The following is a 20,818-nucleotide window of genomic DNA, read 5'->3' as shown; positions in this document are numbered from 1 at the left end:
TCACAGAATCACAGAATCACAGAAACCCCACAGTGCAGATAGAGGCCATTTCGGCCCATCGAGCCTGCACCGACACATATCCCACCCGATCCCCGTAACCCCTGCACCAACACATATCCCACCCTATCCCCGTAACCCCACGTATTTAATCCCCCTAACACTAAGGGTCAATTTATCATAGCCAATCAACCTAACCTGCACATCTTTGGACTGTAGGGCTGGAGGAGGTTACAGAGATAGGGAGGGGACATGTGAATTTTAAAACTGAGACACTGCCGGTAGGCCAGCGAGCACAAGGAAAGATGGGTGAACGGAGCTTGGTGTGACTGGCAAGGAGGGCGAGTCTAAAAGGTGACAAGGGCAGGAATGATGTTTTCAGTGATGAGGGGTGAGTTATGAATGAAGATGGGTAATATTTCAAAGGTGGATGCTAACAGTCTCTTGTTGATAAATTGGAAGTGGGGTTTGAAACAAATCTCATGATCCAGCAGGGTGCTGAGGCTGTGCAGTGACATGTTGGATCCAAAGGGAAATTAACTTGGATGGTCTCAAATCACTTCATCTCTATTAAATTACAAAAAGTGATAGAAAATGGACTTCTCTCCTCTCCACCCTCTAGTCTTCCAAACCTGCATATGGACCAGAGACGGGGGAGAGGGGGCTGTGTATTCAATCATGGTAAATTCATGTACTGTACTTACTTTCAGTTTGCTCACCCCGTTCTGCAAAGACTTTGCGAGGGCACAAGCTCCTGTTGACCGAACCAAACAATCTCCGAAGTTCACGACCTCCAGCTTCTGCAGACTTTTCAGTACCTCAAATAGGGAGGGGAAACAAGGCGAGTGAAGAAACACGTGAAACCAGCAGAGACTACAGCTCGAGCCCAGCCTGCATGGGAGGAGCACTGCTTCCCGGGGATGCCGAATAACAGCTGTAAGCAGGATTACTTTGGGTCCGTTTCACCTCAGTCTCCAATAAACAGGAATTCGTAGCCCAAACAAACTGTGGCAGAACCACTGAATGACTCTGGCTAACTGTATATAATTCTCTTTAACGAGGTTCTAACACCAGCCTAAGCCTGTACCATTGTGTTAGGCATTACTGTGTTTTGTACATAGAGTTTGCATGTACGGGGCGTGGCCCCTTTAAGAGCGCGGGAAAACACGGGCAAACGCGATGACGTCACGTCGCAAACCATGGGACTGCCCAGTCAGTCCTTGTGGCATCTCCGTTGAGTAAAGACCTGTTTAATCATTCTCTGGTGTCGATCTCAGTTATTCGTAGGAATTCGTTAATTCCTACATTGGTGACCCCGTTTTTGTGAACGTTTTCACAAAAGAAGAGCGCAGCATGGAAGCGAACGCCGTTTCGCTAAAGCTACCGCAGTTCTGGGAGCAGCAAGCGCCCTCGTGGTTTATTCAGGTCGAGGCCCAGTTCGCCCTGAGGAACATCGATGCGGCTCAGACCAAGTACCTTTATGTGGTCTCCGCACTCGACAGCTCTACCGCCTCTCGGATCGTCAGCCTCCTCAAAACCCCCCAACGGAGCGCAAGTATGAAACCCTCAAGGCACGGTTACTGCAGGTTTTCGGGCTCACAAAATCAGAGCGCGCCCGTCAATTACTCGCTATGCCCGGGCTCGGGGACTCCAAGCCTTCAGAGTTGATGAGCCAAATGCTCACACTCCTGGGCTCAGAACGGGAATGTTTCCTATTCCGCGAGATTTTCCTCAGCCAACTGCCTGAACAGGTACAAACTGCCCTGGCCAGATCTGAAGTTGAAGACTGCGCAACACTTGCTGCGGAGGCTGACAACATTTTTGCTGTAACTCGGCAGTACTGCGCCGCCACGAGGCACCCATCCCCCGCAGACACCGCCCCAGCTCGTCCGCCTGCTGGGCTGTGTTTCTACCACGCGCAGTCCGGCGCGAAAGCGAAGCGTTGCCACCCTCCCTGCAGTTTCCCCCCCCCAAAAAAATGACTGACATTGCGGCCACTGAGGAACAGGTCTAACGGGCACCCCGCGGCCGCGATGGCGATCGGCAACGTGGGAAAATTGCTCTTCATCACCGATACTCTCTCCGGTCGTCGGTTTCTGTGTGACACCAGAGCGCAGTGCAGCATTTTACCCGCGTCCGCCCTCGATGTGCAGACGGGGAATCACGGCCCCACCCTTGAAGCGGCCAATGGCGGAACAATTCGGACCTTCGGCAGACGGCGAGTGGAGTTGTGCCTCGGGGGGCAACGTTTTCACTGGGAGTTTGTTACGGCCAAAGTTTCCCAGCCCCTCCTCGGCGCGTATTTCCTGTGCGCCAACAGCCTCCTGGTCGACGTTAGGAACCGGCGGCTGATCAACGCAGCAACATTTAATTCTCTTCCGTGTTACCGCAGTAACAGTACGTCATGCACCGTCTCCTGTGCGTACCCGACTCCTGATGAGTTCGCTCGCCTGCTCAGCGAATTCCCCGACCTGACAAGACCCACGTTCTCTTCCACAGCCACGAAACATGGTGTGGAACACCACATCACCACCAACGGCCCCCCGGCCTACGCGCGGGCCCGGCGCCTAGAACCTGGCAAGCTGGCGGTCGCAAAGGCGGAGTTCGCAACCATGGAACGGTTAGGGATTATTCGCCGGTCGAATAGTCCCTGGTCTTCACCCCTCCATATCATCCCGAAGCCTGGTGGCGGATGGTGGCCATGCGGCGACTATCGACGCCTAAACGACGCCACCACTCCTGATCGGTACCCAATCCCCCATATCCAGGATTTCTCTGCCCATTTGGCAGGGAACACCGTGTTCTCGAAAGTCAACCTCGTCCGGGGCTACCACCAGGTCCCAGTTCATCCACAAGACGTCCAGAAGACCGCAGTCATCACCCCATTCGGCCTCTTCGAGTTTTTACGGATGCCGTTTGGGTTAAAGAACGCCGCCCAGGCTTTCCAACGCCTGATGGACTCCGTGCTGCGGGACCTCAAGTTCCTCTTCGTCTACCTGGACGATATTCTAATTGCTAGTCCTACTAAGGAAGAACATACCTGTCACCTACGCACCCTTTTTCGATGCCTCAGCCAACACGGCCTGATTATCAACCCGGCCAAGTGTCAGTTTGGCCTGCACCAAATTGACTTCCTGGGGCATCGCATCACCTCCGAGGGAGCGGTTCCTTTACCTTCGAAGGTAGAGGCGGTGACATCCTTTCCACGCCCGCAGAACATAAAGGCCCTGCAGGAATTCCTAGGCATGGTAAACTTTTACCACCGTTTCGTGCCTAAGGCGGCACTACTCATGCAGCCCCTGTACGAGGCCCTCAAGGGCAAGACTGGCAAGAACCCGGTAGACTGGACGGATGACATGGCCCGAGCGTTCGCCGACACCAAAAGCGCCTTAGCCAACGCGACTATGCTGGCGCACCCGCTGCCAGGAGCCACCATCGCCCTCACCACCGACGCCTCGGACTACGCAGTCGGTGCCGTGCAACAGCAGTGGGTGAACGGGACGTGGCAGCCATTGGCATTCTTCAGCCGTCAACTACGGCAGAACGAGAGAGCATACAGCACGTTCGACCGGGAGTTGCTCGCCCTTTTTCTGGCCATCTGCCATTTTCGGTTCCTTCGGGAAGGACAGCCTTTCACCGCTTTTGTGGACCATAAGCCGCTGACCTTTGCAATGTCCAAGACCGCCGAACCGTGGTCAGCCCGACAGCAGGGTCAACTGACCTACATATCCGAATTCACCACGGATATACGACACGTGGCCGGTAAGGACAACCTGGTGGCAGACTGCCTCTTCCGCGCGATCATCAATACGGTTCATTTGGGCATCGACAACGCCCTCATGGCAGCGGACCAAGCCTCAGGCCCGGAAGTCCAAGCTTACTGAACGGCCATCACTGGCCTCCAGTTGGCCGACGTCAAGTTCCATTCGGCAGGTACCACGCTGTTGTGTGTCGTCTCTGTACAGGATCCTCGCCCTATCGTGCCGGTCGTCTGGCGCCGCAAAGTGTTCGACGCCATACATGGGTTGTCACACCCTGGAATGAAGGCCTCTCAGAAACTGATGTCAGCGAAATTTGTATGGCATGGCATGCATAAGGATGTCCACAACTGGGCCAACACCTGCGTGGTCTGCCAAAAGGCCAAGGTACAGCGCCACATCAAAGCTCCGTTGGCCGCCTTCACAGTTCCGGAGCGACGTTTTGACCACGTCAACGTGGACCTGGTAGGACCACTCCCACCCTCCCATGGTTTTTCACACATCCTGACCATGGTTGACCGCACCACCAGATGGCCGGAGGCAGTCCCCCTGTCATCCACTACTTCGGTGGACGTGGCCAGGGCATTCATTTCCTCCTGGATCGCCCGTTTCGGAGTACCCGCCGATATTTCGTCAGACAGGGGACCGCAGTTTTCCTCCGAACTCTGGAATGCAGTGGCCCAAGGACTCGGTGTCAAATTACACCGCACCACAGCCTACCACCCACAGGCGAATGGCCTCTGCGAACGTTTCCACCGGTCAATGAAGGCCGCCCTGCGAGCCAGCCTCCAGGACGCTGGATGGGCAGACAAGCTACCGTGGGTCCTGTTGGGCCTTCGCACGGCCCCCAAAGAAGAACTTCACTCTTCATCAGCGGAGCTGGTGTATGGTCAGCCACTGCGGGTCCCAGGGGAATTCCTACCAACATCGACAGAGCAATGGTCCGCGTCTGCCCAGCTTGCTAGTCACCAAGAGGCGGCCAGATGTTTCGCACCGGTGCCCACTTCGCACCACGGGCCGCAGAGGTCACACGTTCCCACGGAGCTTCACAAGGCTGAATACGTCTTTATTCGCCATGACGCGCATAGGGGTCCGCTCAAGGCCCCATATACCGGTCCCTTCCATGTGTTGGAAGCAGGGGACAAAACCTTCACGGTAGATGTTGGTGGTAAACCGGACCACATTTCGGTCGACCGCTTAAAGCCAGCACATTTGGACCTCGACCGCCCCGTCGAGACAGCACAACCGCCGAGACGGGGTCGGCCACCCGTCGTCATTACGACAGACCAAGTGCGACCGCCCGCCAGACCGCCAGCTGCCCAGCAGCCTCCGCCTCGAGAGTACAGGAGTCGTTCTGACAGGCTTGTCAGACCCCCTCACCGTTTGACTTTGTCCGTTAAAGCGAATTCTGGTGGGGCGCATGTGGCAGAACCACTGAATGACTCTGGCTAACTGTATATAATTCTCTTTAACGAGGTTCTAACACCAGCCTAAGCCTGTATCATTGTGTTAGGCATTACTGTGTTTTGTATATAGAGTTTGCATGTACCGGGCGTGGCCCCTTTAAGAGCGCGGGAAAACGCGGGCAAACGCGATGACGTCACGTCGCAAACCACGGGACTGCCCAGTCAGTCCTCATGGCATCAATGTTGAGTAAAGACCTGTTTAATCGTTCTCTGGTGTCGATCTCAGTTATTCGTAGGAATTCGTTAATTCCTACAAAACTGTAAATACAGCACAAATACTAATTCTGCAATTTCCAGGATGGTGGAATGGCACTGCCAACAAGAAAGAAAGAAAGAACTTGGAATCATAGAATCTTACAGCACAGAAAGAGGCCATTCGGCCCGTCGTGCCTGTGCCGGCCCTTTGAAAGAGCTTCCAATTTAGTCCCACTCCCCAGTTTTCTCCCCCTAACCCTGCAAATTAGTCCCCTTCAAGTACATGTCCAAGTGCCTTTTGAAGGTTCCTGTGGAATCTGATTCCACCAGCCCTTCAGGTAGTGCGTTCCAGATCATCATAACCCTCTGTGTGAAGAAATTTCTCCTCATTGCCCCTCTAGTTCTTTTGCCAATTATTTTAAATCTATGACCTCTGTGACCGACTCACTTGCCAGAGGAAACAGTTTCTCCCTACTTGCTCTATCAAAACCCTTCATGATCTTGAATACCTCGATCAGGTCTCCCCTAAACCTTCTCTGCTCGAAGGAGAACAATCCCAGCTTCTCCAATCTCACCCCAGGTATTGATCTGGTAAACCTCCACTGCCCCCTCTCCAGGGCCTTGACATCCTTCCTAAAGTGTGGCGCCCAGAATTGGACAAAATACTCCAGCTGAGGCCTAACCAGAGATTTGTATTTCTACAGCGCCTTTCATGACCTCAGGACGTCCTGAAGTGCTTTACACACAATTAAGCACTTTTGAACTATAGTCACTGTTGTAAGGTAGGAAAAGCAACAGCCAATTTGTGCACAGCAAGCTCCCACAAACAGCAATGTGATAATGATCAGATAATCTGTTTTTAGTGATGTTGGTTGAGGGATAAATATTGGCCACAGGACTCGGGGAGAACTCCCCTGCTCTTCTTCGAAATAGTGCCACGGGATCTTTTACATCCACCTGAGAGAGCAGACGGGGCCTTGGTTTATCTGTGTCTCATCTGAAAGACAGCACCTCTGACAGTGCAGTGCTCCCTTAGCACTGCACCTCTGACAGCGCAGCGCTCCCTCAGTACTGTCCCTTTGACAGTGCAGCGCACCCTCAGTACTGCCACTCGACAGTGCAGCGTTCCCTCAGTACTGCCACTCTGACAGTGCAGCGCTCCCTCAGTACTGCCACTCTGACAGCGCAGTGCTCCCTTAGCACTGCACCTCTGACAGCGCAGCGCTCCCTCAGTACTGTCCCTCTGACAGTGCAGCGCACCCTCAGTACTGCCACTCGACAGTGCAGCGTTCCCTCAGTACTGCCACTCTGACAGTGCAGCGCTCCCTCAGTACAGCCCCTCCGACAGTGCAGCCTTTCCTCAGTACTCAGACCACCGCCTAATCCGCTCTGTCATCTCCATCAATGTAGCCCCAAAACAGCGGCGGCAACAGAAACAATGCCGCAGGAAAATTAACGCTGGAGCACTCAAAGACCCCGCTAAGAAAGCCCTATTCAGCCTGCGCCGCACAAACAACCTGACGACTCCCAGTGATGCAGAGACACAGAGTGTCCACAGCGCCTGGTCTGCACGCAAGGCCTCTATAATCAGCACCTGTGAAGAGACGCTCGTTCACTCGACCAGGAAACACCAAGACTGGTTCGACGAGAATGACCAGGAGATCCAGGAGCTAATAAGCCACAAACGCAAGACATTCCTGATCTGGAAACAGCAACAGAACTCGAGAGCAAGAAAGCAGCTCTACAGAAGCCTGAAGACCGAGGTCCAACAAAAAACTCGCGACCTAAAGAACAGATGGTGGGTGGAGAAAGCGCAGCAGGTCCAGCAGCTAGCCGACAACCACGACGTGCGTGGATTCTTTAACGCAGTCAAGACCATCTACGGCCCAAGCACCCAAGGCCCTACCCCACTGCGGGCCAAGAACGGAGAAGTACTCATCAAGGACAGAGAGGCAGTCAGTGCCCGCTGGAAGGAGCACTTCGAAGATCTCCTTAACCGAGACTCTGTCTTCGACGCGAGTGTCCTCAACTCCATCCCGCAGCATGCTACCCGCCACCAACTCAGCACAATCCCAGCCCGGCATGAGGTTGAAAAGGCCATCCGACAACTGCAGAACAACAAGGCCTCAGGAGCAGATGGAATCCCTGCCGAGGCAATAAAGCATGGCGGAGAAGCACTACTGGCGCGAATTCATGAACTCATTTCTCTTATCTGGAAGGAGGAGAGCATGCCAGGGGATCTCAGAGATGCCGTAATTGTAACCATCTTCAAGAAAGGTGACAAGTCCGATTGCGGTAATTACAGAGGAGTCTCCCTGCTGTCTGCCACAGGGAAAGTCATCGCAAGAATCCTCCTCAATTGCCTTCTCCCAGTGGCCGAAGAGCTCCTCCCAGAGTCGCAATGCGGATTCCGCCCACTAAGAGGCACAATGGACATGATCTTCACCACACGTCAATTACAAGAGAAATGCAGGGAACAGCACCAACTGCTGTACATGGCCTTCTTTGATCTCACAAAGGCCTTCGACACTGTCAACCGTGAGGGATTATGGAGTGTCCTCCTCAAATTCGGCTGCCCTCAAAAGTTTGTCACCATCCTCCGCCTGCTTCACGACGACATGCAAGCCATGATCCTGACCAACGGTTCCACCACAGACCCAATTCACGTACGAACCCCGGTCAAGCGAAGCTGTGTCATCGCACCAACGTTCTTCTCGACCTTCCTTGCTGCAATGCTCCACCTCACCCTCAGTAAGCTCCCCACTGGAGTGGAGCTAATTTACAGAACAAACGGGAAACTGTTCAACCTCCGTCGCCTCCAGTCCAGATCCAAGGTCGTCCCATCCTCTGTCGTCGAATTACAGTATGCAGACGACGCTTGCGTCTGCGCTCACTCGGAGGTCGAACTCCAAGCCATCGTCAACGCCCTCACTGAAGCGTATGAGAGCATGGGCCTTACACTAACCATCCGTAAGACAAAGGTCCTCCCAGAGATGTCGGGGAACATAGGGTCTGATGAAAGGGAGGAACTGAAAGAAATCAGTATTTGTAGGGAAATGGTGTTAGGGAAATTGACGGGATTGAAGGCCGATAAATCCCCAGGGCTGATAATCTACATCCTAGGGTACTTAAGGAAGTGGCACTAGAAACAGTAGATGCATTGCTGATCATCTTCCAACATTCGATGGAATCTGGAACAGTACCCATGGATTGGAGGGTAGCTAATGCTACCCCACTATTCAAAAAAGGTGGTAGAGAGAAAACAGGGAATTACAGACCGGTAAGCCTGACATCGGTAGTGGGGAAAATGCTAGAGTCCATTATAAAAGACGTAATAACAGAACACTTGGAAAACAGTGACAGGATCGGACAAAGTCAAAAGGTAAATCGTGCTTGACTACTGGAATTTTTTGAGGATGTAACTGGTAAAATAGATAAGGGAGAACCAGTGGGTGTGGTGTATTGGACTTTCAGAAAGCTTTCGATAAGGTCCCGCATAAGAGGTTAGCGTGTAAAGTTAAGGCACATGGGATTGGGGGCAAGGTATTGACTTGGATAGAGAACTGGTTGGCAGACAGAAAGCAAAGAGTTGGAATAAACAGGTCTTTTTCCGAGTGGCAGGCAGTGACAGTGGGGTACCGCAGGGATCGGTCCTTGGGCCCCAGCTATTCACAATATATATTAATGATCTAGACAAGGGAACTAGATGTAATATCTCCAAGTTTGCAGACGACACAAAGCTGGGTGGGCGTGTGTGCTGTGAGAAGGATGCCGAGAAACTCCAGGATGATTTGGACAGGTTGGGTGATTGGGCAGAAGCACGGCAGATGCAATATAACGTGGATAAATGCGAGGTTATCCACTTTGGTGGCAAAAACAGGAAGGCAGATTATTATCTGAATGGCAATAGATTGGGAGAAGGGGAAGTGCAACGAGACCTGGGTGTCCTTGTGCACCGGTCGCTGAAGGTAAGCATGCAGGTGCAGCAGGCGGTTAAGAAGGCAAATGGTATGTTGGCCTTCATAGCGACAGGAACAAGGATGTCTTGCTGCAGTTGTACAGGGCCTTGGTGAGACCACATCTTGAGTATTGTGTGCAGTTTTGGTCGCCTTATCTGAGGAAGGATGTTCTTGCCATGGAAGGAGTTCAGCGAAGATTCACCAGGCTGATACCTGGGATGGCAGGAATGACATATGAGGAGAGATTGGGTCGATTGGGCTTGTACTCGCTGGAGTTTAGAAGAATGAGAGGGGATCTCATTGAAACTTATAAAATTCTGACAGGACTGGACAGACTAGATGCAGGAAGGATGTTCCCGATGGTCGGGGAGTCCAGAACCAGGGGTCACAGTCTAAGGATAAGGGATAAGCCATTTAGGACAGAAATGAGGAGGAATTTCTTCACCCAGAGAGTGGTGAACCTGTGGAATTCTCTACCACAGAAGGCAGTAGAGGCCAATTCATTAAATATATTCAAGAAGGAGTTGGATATATTTCTTAAGGCTAAAGGGATCAAGGGGTATGGGGAGAAAGCAGGGACAGGGTACTGAATTTGGATGATCAGCCATGACCGCATTGAATGGCGGAGCAGGCTCGAGGGGCAGAATGGCCTACTCCTGCTCCTATCTTCTATGTTTCTATGTCCTCTACCAACCTGCCCCTGCCACACAGTACTGCCCCCCCGATTATCAAAATCCACGACAAGACCTTGGACAACGTGGACCACTTTCCATACCTCGGGAGTCTACTGTCAACAAGGGCAGACATCGATGACCAAGTCCAACACCGCCTTCAGTGTGCCAGTGCAGCCTTCGGTCGCCTGAGGAAGAGAGTGTTTGAAGACCAGGACCTCAAACCCGGCACTAAGCTCATGGTCTACAGAGCAGCAGTGATACCTGCCCTGCTGTATGCCTCAGAGACATGGACCATGTACAGCAGGCACCTTAAAGCACTGGAGAGGCACCACCAACACTGCCTCCAGAAGATCCTGCAAATCCATTGGCAGGATAGGTGCACCAATGTCAGTGTTCTCGCTCAGGCCAACATCCCCAGCATCGAAGCTTTGACCACGCTCAATCAGCTCCGATGGACGGGTCACATTGTCCGCATGCCCGATACGCGACTCCCAAAACAAACGCTCTACTCGGAGCTCCGGCACGGCAAGAGAGCCCCAGGTGGGCAGAGGAAACGCTTCAAGGACACCCTCAAAGCCTCCTTGAAAAAGTGTAACATCCCCCACCGACACCTGGGAATCCCTGGCCCAAGACCGCACAAAGTGGAGGAGAAGCATCCGGGAAGGCGCCGAACACCTCGAGTTTCTTCGCCGGGAGCAAGTGGAAGCCAAGCGCAGGCAGCGCAAGGAGCGCACGTCAACCCAAGCACCCCACCCACCCGTCCCTTCATCCACCGTCTGCCCCACCTGTGACAGAGACTGTAGGTCCCGCACTGGACTCATCAGTCACCTGCGAACTCATTTTTAGTGTAGAAGAAAGTCATCCTCGGTTCCGAGGGACTGCCTAAGAAGGAAGAAGACTGCCCCTCCGACAGTGCAGCGCTCCCTCAGTACTGCCCCTCTGACAGTGCGGCGCTCCCTCAGTACTGCCCCTCCGACAGTGCAGCGTTCCCTCAGTACAGCCCCTCTGACAGTGCAGCACTCCCTCAGTATTGACCCTCCGACAGTGCAGAGCTCCCTCAGTACTGCCCCTCCAACAGTGCAGCGCTCCCTCAGTACTGCCCCTCCAACAGTGTGGCGCTCCCTCAGTACTGCCCCTCCGACAGTGCGGCGCTCCCTCAGTACTGCCCCTCCGACAGTGCGGCGCTCCCTCAGTACTGCCCCTCCGACAGTGCGGCGCTCCCTCAGTACTGCCCTTCTGACAGTGCGGCGCTCCCTCAGTACTCCCCCTCCGACAGTGCAGCGCTCCCTCAGTACTGCCCCTCCGACAGTGCGGCGCTCCCTCAGTACTGCCCCTCCGACAGTGCGGCACTCCCTCAGTACTGCTCCTCCGACAGTGCGGCGCTCCCTCAGTATTGCCCCTCCGACAGTGCAGTGCTCCCTCAGCACTGACCCTCCGACAGTGCAGCATTCCCTCAGTATGGCCCCTCTGACAGTGCAGCACTCCCTCAGTATTGCCTCTCCGACAGTGCGGCACTCCCTCAGTACTGCCCCTCTGACAGTGCGGCGCTCCCTCAGTACTCCCCCTCCGACAGTGCAGCGCTCCCTCAGTACTGCCCCTCCGACAGTGCGGCGCTCCCTCAGTACTGCCCCTCCGACAGTGCGGCGCTCCCTCAGTACTGCTCCTCCGACAGTGCGGCGCTCCCTCAGTATTGCCCCTCCGACAGTGCAGTGCTCCCTCAGTACTGACCCTCCGACAGTGCAGTATTCCCTCAGTACGGTCCCTCTGACAGTGCAGCACTCCCTCAGTATTGCCTCTCCAACAGTGCAGCGCTCCCTCAGTACTGCCCCTCCGACAGTGCAGCGCTCCCTCAGTACTGCCCCTCCGACAGTGCAGCACGCCCTCAGTACTGCCCCTCCGACAGTGCAGCGCTCCCTCAGTACTGCCCCTCCGACAGTGCAGCGCTCCCTCAGTACTGCCCCTCCGACAGTGCAGCGCTCCCTCAGTACTACCCCTCCGACAGTGCAGCACGCCCTCAGTACTGCCCCTCTGACAGTGCAGCGCTCCCTCAGTACTGCCCCTCCGACAGTGCAGCGCTCCCTCAGTACTGCCCCTCTGACAGTGCAGCACTCCCTCAGTACTGCCCCTCTGACAGTGCAGCGCTCCCTCAGTACTGCCCCTCTGACAGTGCAGCACTCCCTCAGTACTGCATTGGGAGTGCCAGCCTAGATGTTTGTGCTCGAGTCTCTGGAGTGGGGCTTTAACCCACGACCCTTTGACTCAGAGGTGAGAGTGCGACCCACTGAGCCACAGCTGACGCCTTCAGCGACCCCCTTGATTTTTCAAACATTTAATAATTTTTAAGGCCACTTACTTTACAATATATTTTACACATACCGTTTTCAGTTAAATAGAGGTTTCTAATATTCCAAAAGATTCTGAAAGGGTTAACGGTGAGAGCTTGTTTCTGTTGGTTGGGGAAGCGGTATCTCGAAGGCACAGACCGAGGATCACCGCTGGAGAATGGAGGGAGAAGCTGGAAGAAAGTTTTCACACAGAAAGTTCTTAGAACACGGAGCACCTTTCTAGAAGTGACCACTGAGGCAGAGATTATAACATTGTGTAAAAGGGGAATTGGATAAGTATTTGAAAAGGGAGAATATAAAAGGCTATGGGGAAAGGGCAGGGAATTGGAATTTTAGTGGATTGTTTCCATTGCATAGAATTACATGGAATGTCCAGCACAGAAACAGGCCATTCGGCCCGACTGGTCCGTGCCGGTGTTTCTGCTCCACACGAGCCTCCTCCCACCCTCTTCATCTCACCCCATCACCATATCCTTCTATTCCTTCCTCCCTCATGTGTTTATCCAGCGTTCCCTTAACTGCATCTATACTATTCGCCTCAACCACTCCCTGTGGTAGCGAGTTCCACATTCTCACCGCTCTCTGGGTAAAGAAGTTTCTCCTGAATTCCGTGTTGGATTTACTAGTGACTATATTGGCCCAGTAATTCCGGTCCCAACGCGTGAGTACGGACGAGGTACTCACGCATGGGCCCGATGGAAGTGCCGGATTTCAGCATGCACAGCGCATGCGCGGGAAACCGGCATTTCCTCCAAGGGGTTCAGAGGTCCAATGCGTGCGCGCAGGACGCGTTGAACTTCCTTCTTTTTGACAGGTTTGCCCGTGTGTAAGGGCCTGAACTTTTTAGAAATGTAAAAAGGGGACGTAAGGACTTGATTCTTTAAGGTAAGTGGTCTATTATTTAAAATTATAACATTTTTTCCACAGCTTTATTGTTTTTAAGGACTTTACAGCGAGGTATGTTTATTTTTAGACCCGATTTCTTAAAAAATTATTTTTTCCAAAAATTTGATTAATTGTTTAAAATAGTTTTTTAAAGTTATTTATAGTTCATTTAATTAGTGGGATGTTTTTTAAAATTTTATTTAAAGTTTAAGTATTGTTTTGGGCGCCCGTAGTTTTCATGAGTTTGACAGCTCTTACTATCAAACTCATGAATGAAGTTTCCCCTCCCCTGATTGGCTGCACAGTGCTCACCTGATCCCAGCCGGCACATCGCACTAACTACGCCGCTGGATCAGGCAAGCACAGCGCGCCGACATCTGAACCGGGCCAGTGACAGGAATTCCAAGCAGGCCCAGGCTTCAGCTGTCGGCGCGCCGGGTGAGTGCACATCGGGGGCTTGCACGCACAGCAAGCCCCCGAACCTAATTTCTGGGCCCTTATATTTATGGCCCCTAGTTTTCGACTCTCCCACAAGTGCAAACATCTTCTCTACGTCTAGTTAACACAAGTATGATGGGCTGAATGGCCTCCTTCCGTACATGGTTGCTATGAAACTGTTAATTTTGGACGGCATTTGCAGCTACACCAGTTTCTCATTCTTTGTTCTTTTATCGTAAACATCCCAGAAATTTATCGTAAACATCCCAGAAATGGTGAAAAGGGGAAAGGTCACACTGATGCACACTTGTCCGATCCGAGTGCTTAAATAGTTTTCTCTCAGTGACACTGGAGCAACACTTCATTACATCCAGCTCCTGCTGCACACAATGACAGTGCTGGGTGCTACAAGTGAGAAAATATTTCAATTCTTGGGAGTGCCATCACTCACTCTGCAGCATGTGATAACACTAAAATAGAATTTATGCATTGCTGCCCCGCAGTAGGCTGTCCGCAAACATATTGCAGCACACAGAGTGCCCTGCTGAAATATTTTCTTCATTGAAAATTCCAGTCAACCCGTAGAAAGCAAAGATCTCAAAAACCGTAGTGGTGGGTTAAAAAAAAAATGTAGCTCAGCGATCAGGCTCGATGATTGCCCAGTCACTCTGGTGCAGTGGAAGCAAATCTCACCAGTCAATAATTTTGTCAAACCCATCAGCGGGATCAGATGCGAGGCAGTCGGGGGGGGAAGACAGCACCCACCGCTGTCTTTGAAAAATATTAAAACACCTCGACAAGGTTTGACTGCGGTATTTAAAATCCTGGGCTTATAAGCCAGAGAACGTGAGTGCAAATCCCACCATGGGCAATTTGAGAATTTGAAATCAATTAAAAAGAATCTGGAAATAAAAAGCTGGTCTCAGTAAAAGTGACCATGAAGCTGTGGGATTGTCGTACAAACCCAGCTGGTTCACTGATGTCCTTTAGGGAAGGAAACCTGCCGTCCTTACCCGGCCTGGGCCTATATGTGACTCCAGTCCTGCACCAACCTGGCTGACTCTTTAACTGCCCTCTGAAGTGGCCCAGCGAGACACTCAGTGGCTTCAAGCCACTACCGGCGGTTCGAGAAGACCACCTTCTCAGAGCAACTAGTGGATGGGGAATAAATGCCGGCCTTGCCAGCAACGCCCGCTTGCTGAGAATGAATTTTAAAAAGGTGCTCTATGGAAATGAACAGAGATGAGAAAATGAACAAGACCCTAGATTATGCCCAACAATACAGCCTAGGAATTGGAGTTTAGTTAAAGAATTATTTAGAAGCAATACCACTCAAGAGACAGTGGGGTTGAGTTCCTAGGTGTCCACCATTAGGTCCTTTAATAGCGAAAGGCCTAGAAATTCGGTGGGCTGCGCCACCAGTTAGCGCCTAAAGAGGGCACTCAGTGGCTTTAGCGCCACTGGCCACGCCTCCCGCGATATTTAGCTGGGGCGCTAATGGCGGCGTTAACCTGTTGCGCTGCGATGCCTCCGATGACGTCATCGGTGTGCGCAGCGCCCCGCTACCGCCCCGATCTCGATATTTGGCAGCGACCGCCTCTGTAGCGCCGTTCGCAAATGGCGCCCGGTTCACGGGGCCTACCAGTGGCGACAGTGGTGCAAATTAAGGTGGAGGTGCGGGGCGGCCGTTTTTTCCGGCAGCCGCCTGCCAGCACCTCCGTCACCGGCCTCCTGATCGCCCCCCGCGGCATTGCCGGCTGTTTTCCAAGAGCCCGGCACTTCTCCTCGGTGCCGGGCTCTTTTGCCGGCACTCGCGATCGCTGATCATGCTGGTGCAGGCCCCTCCCCCTTAAGAATGGGAGGAAGGCCTGCAGTACCGCAGCGCGCCATGCCACAGCGTGTGGCGCTGCGGCACGTTGCGCTGCAATATTCAGTTTCAGCGCCCTAAGAGGAACGTGGAGCGCCTCGAGCCTCGCCCCGTGTCCCTCTTGGGGCGCTCAAGCTGAATTTCCGGCGGTCGCTACTGCTCCGATCGCAGCGCTAAATCCGGCGCCCAGGCGAGCTTGGCGCCCCGTTTGTGGCTCCACCCAATTTCTCCCCCAAAGTGTTTGCGCAAAGTGAGTAATCAACAGATGAGGTCACTATACTTCCACCAATTCCACGATACCTGAAGTTCGCAAAGATTAGTGACACTCAGAAGGGTCAAACTGGTCACCAGTCCACCTGTCAGGCCTGGAAACTATGGGCCAGAATCGGAAAGAAAGGCTCATTTCAAAAAGAATGAGTGTCCATTATTGTGCTGGAGGTACTGGCCAAGAGAGCTGCAATATCCGTGGAGCTCAGCGTCCTGCCCCCCAGATCCACCTGCCAGATAGTGAGCCTAGGAATATGCAGCCAGCCAGGTCAACATTGTGACCAGCACCTGGAGAAGGCCAATACCTGCACCTGAACAGTACTTCTGATTGTGTCATTTCCCCTCTGTAGGACTGTGATGTCTACACTTTTCTTTCTCTCCACAAAAACAACCTAGACCATCTAGAATCCAGGGCGCCCCTGAATCGTACACTGCAACGCAAGTCCCCCGTGTTGTTCATATCATGGTGGTGCTCAAACATCTTCACTTTAAAACAATTACCTCCTCCCCCGACCTCTGTATTTAAACTCCCGAGGATTTGGAATTTGGGTCTAGGGAGCTATCAGTCCACTCTCGGCCTCTCCAAACCACCCTCACCCAGCAGAGGTGCTACCTATATCCTCTGTGTTTGGCTAATGCTTCTATACTGGAGATTCGCTGAATTATAGAGCTGCCGGTGTCTTATTCTGCACTGTTGCCTGATACAACAGTAGTATTTGTACGGGGGACTTGCGTTGCAGTGTACGATTCAGGGGCGCCCTGGATTCTAGATGGTCTAGCTTGTTTTGTGGAGAGAAAGAAAGTGTAGCCATCACAGTACTACCACTTTAATTCTCCACTTCACTCCCACTCTGATCTCTCTGTCCTCGGGCTATTGCATTGTTCCAATGAAGCTCAACGTAAGCTCGAGGAACAGCACCTCATCTTTCGATTGGGCACTTTGCAGCCTGCCGGACTCAACATTGAGTTTAACAATTTCAGATAATTATCCCTGCCCCCATTTTTCATGCAGTATGATTTTTGCCATTCCCATTTGCAACATTTTATCTTTCCTGCCTCTTACAAAAGTACAGTATGTTCTTTCTATTTCTTCCTCCCCTCCTAACCCCGCCCCCCGCCTCTGCACCTGCTTATTATCTGTCACATCTCCAGCTTTTTCCAGTTCTGATGAAGGGTCCCAGACCTGAAACGTTAACTCTGTTTCTCTCTCCACGGATGCTGCCTGGCCTGCTGAGTATTTCCAGCATATTCTGTTGTTATTTCAATCAAAAATACTGTTCACTTGTAGGTATTGGTCTTCTCCAGGTGCTGGTCACAACCTTGACCTGGCTGGCTGCATACTGCTAGGCTCATAGCACCATATACACTGTGATGAACTAGCCCAGAGATGGGCATCTCTACCGCTGATGTACATAACGTGCAGGGCCAATGGTTGACTGAGAGAAAGAAAGAAAGACTTGCATTTCTATAGCGCCTTTCATGACCACCGGATGTCTCAAAGTGCTTTACAGCCAGTGAAGTATTTTTTGAAGTGTAGTCACTGTTGTAATGTAGGAAATGCAGCAGCCAATCTGAGCACAGCAAACTCCCACAAACAGCAATGTGATAATGACCAGATAATCTGTTTTAGTGATGTTGATTGAGGGATAAATATTGGCCCCAGGACACCGGGGAGAACTCCCCTGCTCTTCTTCAAAATAGTGCCATGGGATCTTTCACATCCACCTGAGAGCAGACGGGGCCTCGGTTTAACGTCTCATCTGAAAGACGGCACCTCCGACAGTGCAGCGCTCTCTCAGTACTGCACTGGAGTGTCAGCCTAGATTTTTGTGCTCAAGTCTCTGGAGTGGGACTTGAATTCACGACCCTTCTGACTCAGAGGCGAGTGTGCTACCCATTGACCCACAGCTGACACTTAGAGGTACATGGTGTGCCCTCTGGCAGCCATGAGCAGATGCTGGTGATAAGATCTCAGAGGCACAACAACCCTCAACCTCTTCCTGTCTTAGTACCAAGCATGACGTTCTGGCCCTGTAGTCTCTCCCTTAATATCTTGTAAACTCCGATCAGATCACCCCTTAACCTTCTAAATTCTAGAGAATACAACCCTAATTTGTGTAATCTCTCCTCGTAACTTAACCCTTGATCAAAGAGCTTGGGGCTTTAGCATCAATAGGTACATTATGGGGCAGATAATGAGCTTCTAGCCCAGTGGTGCTGGGACTCTTACTTTTTGTGCACCTGTCACATTCCCTGCTCACACTGCAATAATACGAGGATAATTCATTATAATCAATGTTCACTACTTCCAACGCATGGCACACTGGGAGTGCTCCAGGTGGAAGGGTGGGGAGGGGAGGGGAAGGGTGGTGGGGGGGGGGGGTGGCGGGGGGGCAGGGAGAAGGGGTGGATATCCAGCTGCTGCTCACCCTTGAAGTCATCCTGCAATGGAGTGGAAGAAGTCGATAGAGTCAGCTCATGGCTTCATTTTACAATGTCGCATACGATGCGCTTCACATTAAACTTGGGGCACACTCGGAGAGGGAGACAGCACTGCACTTTACCAACTGCTGAGCTTTCTAGAATCACAGGCAGGCATTCTCTGTGTATCAATCTGTTCACCCAACCAGCAGCTCATTAACTAGCACCGTGTAATTCTGCCACCTGAATGCAGCATGTTCGACAATTAACACTGGCACTGTTGACTGCGGTGGGCTGAAGCAATCGTGGAAGCTGCCAGGATAACAGGGCGCTCATGTGCATAATTCTGTTGCTCTGGTCATAGAGCAGCTGCACATTCATGGAGTGGTAGCCCAGCCCATTCTGTGTATGGACAGAGCAGCATTGCGGGGGTGGGGACAGACGCACCAGATTCACAGCAGCACTACGGGCATTATCAGCTCTGCGATGCCAACAGTTCCTCAATGTGCCCATTGTTTAAACAGAGACTGGGCGCTGATGGTAGGCTGGACCTCATTCAAATTTCCTGCCCCCAGGACACTTTCTTCTTGTTTTTGAGAAAGGAGGAAACTTAAACACTAAACAGTAATGCAACTATTAAACTTCTGTAACCTCCTCCAGCCCTACAACCCACCGAGATCTCTGCGCTCCTCCAATTCTGGCCTCCTGCGCATCCCCGATTATAATCGCTCCACCATTGGCGGCCGTGCCTTCAGCTGCCTGGGCCCTAAACTCTGGAATTCCCTCCCTAAACCTCTCTCTCCAACTTTAAGACGCTCCTTAAAGCCTACCTCACCTGTCCTAATATCTCCTCAGTGTCAAACTTTGTTTGGTAACGCTCCTGTGAAGTGCCTTGGGATGTATTACTGTGTTAAAGGCGCTGTATAACTGAAAGTTGTTATTCACCCATCTCACCTCCAATGTACCTTGAAGAATTCTCATCTGCCTCTGCACAGTCATTGTGTACGGCAGGAAAACAGGCAACGACTCCATCATTAAGGTACTTATTTAACCATGTGCCCTCATTTCATTAAAATTTTCAATGAGGCATGAAAATTGAATTATGAAATGCTAACTGCACCAAAACGAAATATTTTTGTATGGAATGTTAATTTCCTTAATGGAGTAAGTATTCTATAATAAACTGTACATGGAAGGGGAAATAATTAGTACAACTAAGCCACCTGTGTTTGCCCTGCAGTAAACATTTTTAAAAATTTGTTTTTGGGATGTGGGCGTCACTGGCAAGGCCAGCATTTATTGCCCAACCCTAATCGCCCTCGAGAAGGTGGTGGTGAGCCGCCGCCTTGAACCGCTGCAGTCCGTGTGGTGAAGGTACTCCCACAGTGCTGTTAGGGAGGGAGTTCCAGGATTTTGACCCAGCGACGATGAAGGAACGGCCGATATATTTCCAAGTCAGGATGGTGTGTGTGACTCGGAGGGGAATTATACAAAGTCAGGAGCACTCAATGTTAATTCTGTACAATGCCAGTGAGTCTGTACATACTAATGCTGTGCTCTAGACTTGTTGCAATGTTTTACAATGAATGGCTGGGGGAAGGGGAAGGTCTGTGATAGAGTGGAGGGTAGGAGTGATGGGATGATGGTGCACCTGTTTTATCTCTGCCTCTGTATTTGCTTATAAACTGTTACATCTCTTAACATCTTCCAGTTCTGTCATCCTGAACCATTAACTCTGTTTCTCTCTCCACAGACGCTGCCTGACCTGCTGAGTATTTCCAGCATTCTCGGATATTAGTTATAGTTAAGGTTTATTGAATTATTTTTATCTATTCATCCCAGTTTATTATTTTGACTTTAACATGTTGCTGTCCTAACCTTGAAGCTGTCCTATAGCAAAAACTATAACTGAGAGTTTGGATGAATAATGATGAAATTACTGAGCACTTTCTAGCCCCTGCTCTTCAGCGGTGTTTCTGCTGGGTGGGAAAACATCTAATAATGGATTGTTAGGGCTTTTACTCTGAAAAAGGCGGCACTGATTTACCCGCTAACCCTTCTAAGTCGTGGTGACCCCGTATGCAAATCCATGACCTCTGATTCTCTAAATCTCACAGTAAACTAAATCCAAGTGTTAGGGAAAATTTCCATCCACTTTGAAATGTGTCTATCCCACGTGACATAGTTCTAGGTTTAATTAAAGGCTGATTGCTGATTGTACCAATCCCGACTCCCAGCCCTCTGCTAATGATACATTGTCCCATTCTCTCGCTCGGGCTCCTGCTACCAATGCTCAGATACTGCCAGCTTGTGCCCATTTCCCTTTCGTTCTTCTCCTGTTGCAGTCTGCCCTCCTTCCCCAGGAATACGGCTCCTCTTTCCCATCTCCTGCAGCCTCTCTCACTCACAGCGAGAGGAACAGAGCTCCCCGTAGCAAAGCTAAAAGCCAGGAAGAGTCCGCGCAAAGTTGAGGGACAAGATAGTTGGCAAAGTTGGCAACAAAAACTAAATGGTACAATTTTTAAAGGGGGGGTGCAGGAACAGAG

At 51.6% G+C, this 20,818-nt stretch overlaps 1 protein-coding gene across 1 annotated transcript in view; it reads right to left on the bottom strand.

Moving 5' to 3' along the window:
- LOC147102984 (ran GTPase-activating protein 1-like) overlaps positions 1–20,818 on the bottom strand; it is a 734,758-nt gene that overhangs the window by 181,822 nt on the left and 532,118 nt on the right. Inside the window, exon 7 of the mRNA XM_085964117.1 lies at positions 702–815. Coding sequence (XP_085820243.1) covers positions 702–815 — 114 coding nt within the window. The remainder of the gene's footprint in view (positions 1–701; positions 816–20,818) is intronic.

The sequence above is a fragment of the Somniosus microcephalus genome, chromosome 21 (genome assembly GCF_052327205.1).
Source record: "Somniosus microcephalus isolate GS21.2 chromosome 21, FLI_Smic_1.0, whole genome shotgun sequence".
NCBI lineage: Eukaryota > Metazoa > Chordata > Chondrichthyes > Squaliformes > Somniosidae > Somniosus > Somniosus microcephalus.
This window is presented reverse-complemented; position numbering and strand designations above follow the sequence as displayed.